The sequence below is a fragment of the Hydra viridissima genome, unplaced genomic scaffold (genome assembly GCF_058129835.1).
Source record: "Hydra viridissima isolate aposymbiotic clone 2 unplaced genomic scaffold, HvirCarnegie_v1 scaffold_10, whole genome shotgun sequence".
Taxonomy (NCBI): Eukaryota; Metazoa; Cnidaria; class Hydrozoa; order Anthoathecata; family Hydridae; genus Hydra; species Hydra viridissima.
This window is the reverse complement of record NW_028324309.1, coordinates 9354777-9365279: the sequence shown is the minus strand read 5'-3', so window position 1 is coordinate 9365279 and position 10503 is coordinate 9354777. Positions and strand designations below refer to the sequence as shown.

At 29.1% G+C, this 10503-nt stretch overlaps 1 protein-coding gene across 1 annotated transcript; it reads left to right on the top strand.

Moving 5' to 3' along the window:
* Window positions 1-5796: 5796 nt before the first annotated feature.
* Window positions 5797-8426, top strand: LOC145181141 (uncharacterized). The gene is made up of 2 exons (XM_080056153.2): window positions 5797-7169; window positions 7691-8426. The coding sequence occupies exons 1-2, from the start codon at window positions 6136-6138 to the stop codon at window positions 7923-7925; spliced, it is 1269 nt and encodes a 422-aa protein (XP_079912279.2). The 5' UTR covers window positions 5797-6135; the 3' UTR covers window positions 7926-8426.
* Window positions 8427-10503: the final 2077 nt, after the last annotated feature.

Genomic DNA, 10503 nt, shown 5'->3' with positions numbered 1-10503 from the left:
GCTGCTAATTTTATTTGCCTACTTATTGATGTAACAACCTCCCAGGATTAGGAAAATTTGAAAAGACGTATTTGCTCTCATTTTTAAGTACAAATGGTCGATTCGCTTAGGAGGAATTCATCAATCATAATTTAATTTAAGCTTGCACCCATACTGGTGCACGCACCCGCTCTATTTGGAACTACACTGATGCACGCACCCGCTTTCAAGCTCTAGAATGTTGTATATTGTCACTTTACTTTTTCAAGAGGTAAAAAATGACTTCAGGGTTACGATCCTTTATTAATCTTATTCTCTTTTATGATTTCCTGGGGGTTTAATGTTTAAAATTTTCATCGCAGGGTGCCGATTATTAATAAAAAAAAAATAACGTTCTTATTTTAAGTCGAAAGAAGTTTCATTCATTCAGAAAAATAAGAACTGCATTATTGTAGAGGCTTTCGAACTGAATCAATTAAGTCAATATTCTTTAGAAACATCTTTTTTCTCTCCATCGAGGGAAAATTCATTCAGAAAATTTTGTAAATACCTCAGTTCCTATTTTTATTCAGAAATTGTTTTCTTAAACGTAAAGAAAGGGAAAAAATTGATGGTAAATCGGTTTACAATTTATTCACTGTTTCACTTAATTTACTGTGTTGATTGTGTTACAGTTTTTCACAATTTATATAACGTAACAAACGGCGTAACAATAGCCAAAACTTAGTTAAATGATCAGCGGATTTTTACATATGGTTCAGTCAGTTATTGTCACTTTCGTCATCTTTGCTTTTTTAATATCGTCGTCGTTGTTGCAGTTATTCAAATTATCATTCTTATACTTACTATTGCTTTTCTATTTATTTTTTCTTCTCCTACTTCTTATTACAATCATATGATAATGATGATGATGATGATGATGATGATGATGATGATGATGATGATGATGATGATGATGATGATGATGATGATGATGATGATGATGATGATGATGATGATGATGATGATGATGATGATGATGATGATGATGATGATGATGATAACAATATTAATGATAGTAATAATAGTAATAATAATAATAATAATAATAATAATAATAATAGTAATAATAATAATAATAATAATAATAATAATAATAATAATAATAATAATAACAATAATAATAATAATAATAATAATAATAATAATAATAACAATAATAATAATAATAATAATAATAATAATAATAATAATAATAATAATAATAATAACAATAATAATAATAATAATAATAATAATAATATTAATAATAATAATAATAATAATAATAATAATAATAATAATAATAATAATAATAATAATAATAATAATAATAATAATAATAATAATAATAATAATAATAATAATAATAATAATAATAATAATGATAATGATAATAATAGTAATAATAATAATAATAATAATAATAATAATAATAATAATAATAATAATAATAATAATAATAATAATAATAATATATATAAGGAAATGCCGGTTCTGGCTCATGAACACTTTTCCATAGTTAAGGATGCTAACGTTGATGCGATGAGTTTACTTTTCTTCAAAAAGTATGTTATCTTGAGGGATGAGGTACCCCTAAAGATCTAATTCTTATCATTCAAAAAATTTCTTGGCTTTTTCAAACCTCAGCGATAGGTCGTGTTTTGTAGTGACCGATGGCAAGTGTGTGAATTCCGTCATACATGAAAGGTGCGAAAGATTAGCGGAATTTTGTTTTGTTTTTCAAATAATACAATTACAAATTCTTTTAAAAAAAGCGGATTAGAATTTATTAAAAAGCCATTAGAACTTGTTTCAAGTCTTAAAAAGCTAAAATACATGAGTTATTTAAAAGAACTGGTTGCAAAAGCATCCATTCACATGATTTTAATTCCATTCACAGGACTTTCAAACGATCAGCTATTTGCTTAAATGCTTTTCATAGGTTTTCAGCTTGAAAGTGCAAAAATGCAAAAGTCTCTGTAGTTGAGCGTTTAAAAACTCTTGGGAAAAAATTATAGAGATTCAAAGAACTTTGAAAGCTAAAATTGCTGTTGTATTTTATGTGTATCTCTAAGAGTTGGGTCATCTTGACACCTGCTACCATCATTGATAAAATTGTTTGAAATAAGTTTTAAGAACAATTAAAAATTTACTTTAACTTAACTATTAAGTTTAAGCAAAATAAAAGAACTTAAAAGCGTTTTGGAATGAATATAATCAAATGACGAAACCTGTAAATTCCAGACCCCCCTCCCCCCTGATTTAACTAAAACGAATGAGCCATTGTGAACATATTACTTTTAAGTAAAGTTTAATTTGTCTCTTTTTTTTGGAACTCGTGTTTTACATTTCTTAGGAAATAAATTTTTAGTGTGAGAGATAGAAGAACTGGTTTATGCTACTTCTTTTTTACTAAATTAGTTTTCAATTTCTATTTTCCATGTGAACTATCTAAAAAGTTTGCTTTGTTAAAAAAAAAAGCAAGAAAAACTTTTTTTAAACAACGAGTGAGTTTTTTTTTTTAATTTTTAATCGAAAAGGAAAAAAAAAAATTCATCAGAATCAACGTAAATCAACGCTAAGATTTTTTTATTAAGTTGAGAAATTTGAAGTAATTCATTAATAAAAATTGATTTAAATTTCAAAACATATGTTTCAATTAAAATACATAATTATTAAAATGCCTAAGTACACACATATACTCACACGCATACGAACGCATGCACACCCACACACACACATGCATACATACATACATACATACATACATACATACATACATACATACATACATACATACATACATACATACATACATACATACATACATACATACATACATACATACATACATACATACATACATACATACATACATACATACATACATACATACATACATACATACATACATACATACATACATACATACATACATACATACATACATACATACATACATACATACATACATACATACATACATACATACATACATACATACATACATACATACATACATACATACATACATACATACATACATACATACATACATACATACATACATACATACATACATACATACATGTACATACATACATACATACATGTATGTATGTATGTATGTATGTATGTATGTATGTATGTATGTATGTATGTATGTATGTATGTATGTATGTATGTATGTATGTATGTATGTATGTATGTATGTATGTATGTATGTATGTATGTATGTATGTATGTATGTATGTATGTATGTATGTATGTATGTATGTACATGTATGTATGTATGTATGTACATGTATGTATGTATGTATGTATGTATGTATGTATGTATGTATGTATGTATGTATGTATGTATGTATGTATGTATGTATGTATGTATGTATGTATGTATGTATGTATGTATGTATGTATGTATGTATGTATGTATGTATGTATGTATGTATGTATGTATGTATGTATGTATGTATGTATGTATGTATGTATGTATGTATGTATGTATGTATGTATGTATCCTTTAACTTAAATATTTATATATATATATATATATATATATATATATATATATATATATATATATATATATATATATATATATATATTTGTATATTTAGAAAAAAGAAATGTTTTTTCTTTATTTGTTTTGTTAAGACTATTAATTAAATGCATTTCGTAAGTTAAATAAAATCGCAATTATGGTTTCATTATACGGTATCAGGCTGGTGGTTAGTTATGAACTCATCTTTCTAGAGTTTAATATAAAAACACATTGATGTTGCCCTCAGCTCTGTGCAATACAGCGATTTTTATAATGCTCATGATTAAGCATTTATGGCAGCTTTATGACGAGTGTTGCTTTACAATTAAGGAATTTTTTAGAAGTAACTATGGGTTTATTTCGAGGTGACCCATGCTGTTCCTATTAATCTAAGTCCATTGGTTCAGTGATAAAGCAGCTCATCGTTTAGTTATAGATTCTACTCAAGTGTGTAATAACCGTATTTGCCAGATTTCCGTAGATATATACGGTTGCAAATAAGCTCGAATTGAGCATTAAAACAAACAAAAGCACAGTTGGTTTAAATTGCTAGATTCTGATTTGATTTTACACTTTATGCATCTTTTTCCTCTTATTGCGTGTTTTCAAATGTTGTTTGCGAATTCAAACAGAGTCATAAAATGCAAGGCTATAAAAAAAAATGTGAATGTCCCGCAATCTTTTTATTGTTACTTTCTACGGACCTTTTCTAGGTATTCCAACGTTATAATTGCGAAATATGCTCTCACGTACAGATTAACGACGCTTTGACAAGCTAATTAAAAGCAACGAGTGTTGTTGCGTCTGAATCGCTGCTTGTTTATAAATATTTAATAAAGATTTTAAACAGCGACTTATTATTATCTCCAAACAGTCCTTGCAGCACAATATCGATTACTCTAAAGACTATTTCACTTTTTCATACGTTTAATCTTAGTTTTAGTTACAATTCAACTTTGTGCTTTTGTAAAAAGCTTATTATAAGTTAATATATAAAAAATATAAAATAAATAATGATAAAACCAGAAAATTTTTTAAAAGAACCTTATAAATAAACTTAACGTATCTTATCTCTTGGTATCATTTTCAGGTCGCTCGTGTAGTTTTAATAACAAACTAATTAGCCTCATTAACAAAAAATGTAATATTGACTGATTAGCATATTAAATAATTATACATGAATGACCAGAGATAAACCTAAAAAGTTTCAGCAAATAGGCCAGATAAAACCATTTTTACAACTAGCCGCATATCGTCTCGCGACGACCTAATTATATAATCTTTTAGCTAAACAAGCACCAAAACCGGAACAAAGGGAACAACACAAAGTAAAAGCAAGCTTTGATTTTTGATTTTTTTTTCAGCTCAATTTTTCTTCGTTATCCACTTATTTGTCTAAGCTATTTCTTCGCGTTAATTACGCTATGAAATTTCCTTCTCGTCAAGCGGTATGGCTTTGAGTTTATAGCTCCTTTTTAAAGTCTAATTCCTACTGTTTTTATTTCAATCCTGACTAAGCTTCCTCAAAGTCAAGGAAAACAAACGCATTTAAAAAGAAACTAATCCTTGTAAACACGTTTCATCCTTCGTAAAAAACGTACGCTAATAGTCTTTTTGTTTACCGTTAAGCAAGCTAATTCAGAATTTCAGAATTGCTCCTTGGAAAAACAAAAACACGATCTCCACGCGCTTCTACTGCCGGAAAGAAAATTTCCCGGCAAAACTCAAAATTTTAATTTGGGGGAAGGGATTCAGCTATAATATTTAGTGCAACTTATTTTATCATAGACTTTCAACACTGATAAACTTACTGTGCCATTTAAAAATAACGCAATTGAGTTAAAAATAACTAGTTTTTTCCCCAATAAGACGAAGCAGGGCCTGAAACGTTCTTTAAACACTTCTCACATCATTTTTTTTTTTTTTTTGTATTGCTCGCGTTAATTAGGAAATAAACTACCATGCAGATTAATTATGGGTATAGTTGAAAGATCGTGCAGTTTTATTCTTCGTCAAATTAAATCAATAATTTAGTTCTATTTCATTAAGCAAAACAATTACTTTTAATCCTCTAAAGAACATTTTTGCTTGTTTTCTTTTTGAAGATCTCATTTTAATTTTTAATACCCCGCTAAGATGTGATTGGATGGGATCGATTATGATTGGCTAAGCAAGTTTGAATAAGTATCAAGAACTGTCAATCAAAATAAATGAGCGGCCAATCAGGATAGTTATAACTCCCTATTAGCAACATAATCCCTACACATAGACAGATGTACCATACATAATGGAAAGGTAAAATTGATTTGTGCCCAAAACCATTTAAAAGTCTCAATTTACACTCGAATGACACCGTATTTTAGTCACAGTCAGTTGGAAGCAACGATCTAGACGTACCAGAGGGTTATCTCGTAAGCTGATAATTAAACGTGATATCGATTTATTTAGCACATCATACAGTTGAATTCTTAAACAGTATTAGATTTAATTAATAGTGTGACCTCATCAAATAGCTATAGCTTTTTCTTATATTGAAAACCGAACATTTAGTCAGCAATTTATACATAAAAGAAACACTGGTTAAGCTGAATATGGAGCATCGCTTACAAGGTTCAACATTAGGACATTACCCAAATATGCAACGATATCACTATTTAGACCACATGAGTCCATCATCCTCAAGGTATACTGACCATACAGTTTCGGACCATGTAGTTTCACCACCCGGAATTTTTAATGCACATTCTGCTATGATGAGCTCCCCTCAAATTGTTGGAGGGGTTGGCACATTTGCTGCACGTTCTTCTAGCCAAGGTGAATATCAGCATTCCTCTGGAGTCGGAAACACAGATTTTATGGGTGGATACAGAAACATGCACGAAGAGCCACCTATATTAACTGCAGCTCAACCAACTCACTCAATTCCAACAATGATGAACGACACAAATACACACGCCGGAAGGACACACTGCATGTTTGCTAGTGGTGCATTACATCATAATACTGAAGCAACCTCACGATTTCATTCTAGTCTGAATCAAAATCATGGATATTCTCCTAATCCAAGTACTCCCTCTTCGTTTTACCCATTATCGCACCACGAACCATCGCATAGCAGTCACTACCCAGGCAAATACCCAAAGCATGATTATTCAAGTGATATAAAGCCACCATACAATTATCAACCACTAACTTCATCTTATGAATACTACGGAAGCCCTCAATACGGATATTCAAACTTTCAATCTCACAACAGTTTTCGACAACCTTTAAACCAAGTTATATCATGCATGTGGCAAGATCAGACCACAAAAGGGAAACCTTGCGGAAAACAGTTTTTTGTCATGATGGACATTGTGCAACATTTAGCAGAAGATCACGTAGGTCTAAATGATTCAACGGAACATATATGTTATTGGAAAGACTGCCCTAGAGCAGGACTTGCTTTCAAAGCTAAATATAAACTTATTAATCATTTGAGAGTTCATACAGGCGAGAAGCCGTTTCCTTGTCCGTTTCCTGGATGTGGAAAATTATTTGCAAGATCAGAGAATTTAAAGATACATAAACGAACGCATACTGGTGAAAGACCATTTGTTTGCGAATTCGCAGGTTGCGGTAGAAGGTAAAAAAACGTATTTTTTTAAGTTTTTGATTTTGATTTGTTTTGCTTCCCTAATTATCCTAAATCATATATAGAGATTTACATTGTTGACGATCGTATTACTCTCAATCATATTTTTAGCTAAGTCATACAAACTCTTTAACACAAAAATTTACGCGTTATTATTAAAAGAAATGAAATCGTTTTTTCTTAAAAAAAAAAAAATAAATAAATTAAAAAGAACTTTATAGTGAGCAATTCCTTGTTTGCATAAAAGATTTTTTTCTTGTTTATTCTTAACCTCCTCGTAATTTTAAAAATGAGACAGATATGTTTTGTCTTTAAAGCCTAAAAAATTGTTTATAAAAATAAATGCTTGCAATGCAACAACAAAGATTTTATAAAACGAATTTATAAAGTAATTAACAGAACGATGTAAAAAAAGAAACGAAAAAGTTAATTAAACTTATTCGTATTTTCCTAAGGATAACAACGTTACCTTATTGAGAAGTTAAGTAAAAAAGAATGTTGATGTTTTTTAGATTCGCCAACTCTTCCGACCGTAAAAAACACAGCCACGTGCACACTTCCGACAAACCATACGTTTGTAAATACGATGGCTGCAATAAGACTTACACACATCCAAGCTCCCTACGAAAACATATGAAGCTCCATGGAAAACCAGATACCGTTAAAGATATAAAACTTTCGAAAATATCGAACTCAGACACAAAAATAAGAACATCTGACCAAGACTTACATTCTGTGAGTTGGTGAGTTTTTCAAATTAACGAGTTAGAAACTAATTCGATTTGAAACAAAATGACTTACAAAAAACTGTTAGCTTTCAAAAGTGGAAAAAAGAGTTTTTGACTGCTTGAATAAATGAGACAAAAAACAAAAGTTAACAGTCAACTCGACAATAAAGTTGGATCGAAGGAAAACATTCCGCCAAAACAACCTTAAACTCCCGAATCACAAAACTAGGATGAAAATCACGAAAAAGAAAAAACTCCAATCTTAATGCACGCTTTACACACTCACAATAATTTATACCATACACACGTAATTAGAGAGGATATATGCTAAATTAATTTAACTATTTATATAACACGCAAAAAATTTATTGTATTCCTATTTGAGGTATTCAATTTTTCTTCACCTCACTGTATAGTTTTATAAAAATGTTTCGGAAAAAAGTTTTATTGCGCAGATGATATATTTTGAGATATGTAAATATAAATTGAATAAGACATCTTATAATTTCAGCTTTTATTAGACATCAGTTTATCGTTTTTGCGGCCCCAAATTATCTTTAATTTCCTATACTGAACAAACTTGCTGCGTATGTCATTCGTGTTTTTGTAAAACGTCACATAAACAATTCCTTGCGTTCCTTGAGTCCAATGACGCGGGGGAAAAATCATCGTTCTATTTCAGGTTCAAATTCCGCAGACTATTTTTTTTGTAAAAAAAACTAATTCTCTATTTGTCGGTAGTTTTGTGGTAGCATTTATGTAGATAATTCTTTTGAAATGGCTTCTTATTCTTATTACATTATTTTAAAGCCCCTTTTTCACTTCAGATTAAGAACATCAGACTCTAGATTTAAGAGTTTCGTTGAATGCCAACAAAATGGAATTCAAGGTTCAATAAACGAAAATAGAAAAGCGCATTATCAATGAAAGAGTTTAGTTAGCATTGGATTTGCAATAGGTCTAATGTGAGAAAACTTCCATTACCAGATGCTCTCTTTCTTTTAAAAAGTCGTTTTTTTTTTGCACTAACTGAATTTGTTTTTATAAAATTGAATTGACTTTTATCTCTAAGAGAAATGCTTCTCATATTGTTGGAAGACGAAAATAGGAAACGTGGTTATAGAAAGTTTTTTCGCAGTCCATCATTAATTAATGCCTCATTTCTCTGCTTTCATTTAAAATGCTGTATTATTCTTTTGATTCTTTATAAAAGGAAGCATTTGGTGTTATTGCCTTCGCTGCAATGACTAACTATTGGTTTTGGCATTTAATTTCCAGAAGAACTCCATACACACACTCTCACAGATTTTATATATAGTTTAAAAAAAGAAAAAAGTTTAAGAGAAAGTTTAAAATTGAAATTTTTCCACAATGGGATTTGATAAGTCTAAAACTAATTTAAAATTTTTTTTGTGCAAATATTTTAATATATATTATTTGAACCTCAATTTACTAATAGAATAAAAAAAAACATTTTGTGCAAGTTATTCTCTCTAGATTGTTAACGTTGCTACTCTTGTTTTTCTGAGGAGTAGAAAATTAACGTAACAGTACTAAAATATTTTGATTAATTTGCATGAAATTTAAATCAAGTTCTAAAATTCACAACTATTGAACAAATATTAGTTTTTATGATCCGTTTTATTAGGGTGGTTTTCTAATTTTATTTTAACGTTTTTTTTTTTTTACTTGCTATTTAAACATCCTTTTTATTTTATTGAATTCCGATTAATACAAAACAAATTTAACCATCATTAATACGGGCTACGAAAAATTCTTGGGCTGAGAGAATTATTAATGTATCGCCTTTGTAAGTAAAACTTTAAAATGTAATCTTATTATTCGAGAATTGTACTTCCTTGGTTATAATACCATAATTAAATAGAAATAAATGGAGTAACGTTGTTTTTACAAAAAACGTCCTTTGCAGAATAAACGGTTTGCTACAATATTATTTTACCAGTGGGAGTCCATACACGAATAAAACACGACCTCAACCAACGTAGAAATAAAAAAAAAAAAAAAAACATAAAAAATTACTGTAAGATTTTCAAGAATAAACCAAAATTTTACATGAAAACACAACAAAAGATAAATAAAATAAATAAATAGAAGATTAACAACAGCGAGGAGAAAAAACGATTTTAACTCGTTTTTGAAAACCCTTAGTAATTAAGAACTCATCTTCACATCACTAATAATCACGTAAAAACCAACGATCACGATTTGTATGATCTAGGATTGTATTTAAATTACAGTGAAAGGTGTCTTAAAATGATGCGAGAAAAAGCAAATTTCTAGATAGATATCAATTCCAATAAATTGTAGCTCCTGGTCAAAATATAAGAAGATATAAACGCACAAATAAGTTCCAAGAAGTGGATGGCCATAATGATCTTATTTTTATAAAAACTTAAAGATTAGATTAGTCATAAATTTCAACCCATTCAAATAACATTCGGGAAAAGTTGGTAATCTACATTTTTTTCGAGTAACAAAAGTACAATTGAAAAGCAAAGCGGGAGACAGGAATTTCTCAAATTGTGTAATAAACTTGATCAAACAGAAAAATGTTAAAAATAAAAAATATGAAAACG

Coding starts and splice junctions, on each gene's coding strand:
- LOC145181141 (XM_080056153.2), top strand. CDS start 6,136: ATGGAGCATCGCTTACAAGGTTCAACATTAGGACATTACCCAAATATG. Junction 7,170..7,690: donor TTCGCAGGTTGCGGTAGAAG/GTAAAAAAACGT, acceptor GATGTTTTTTAG/ATTCGCCAACTCTTCCGACC.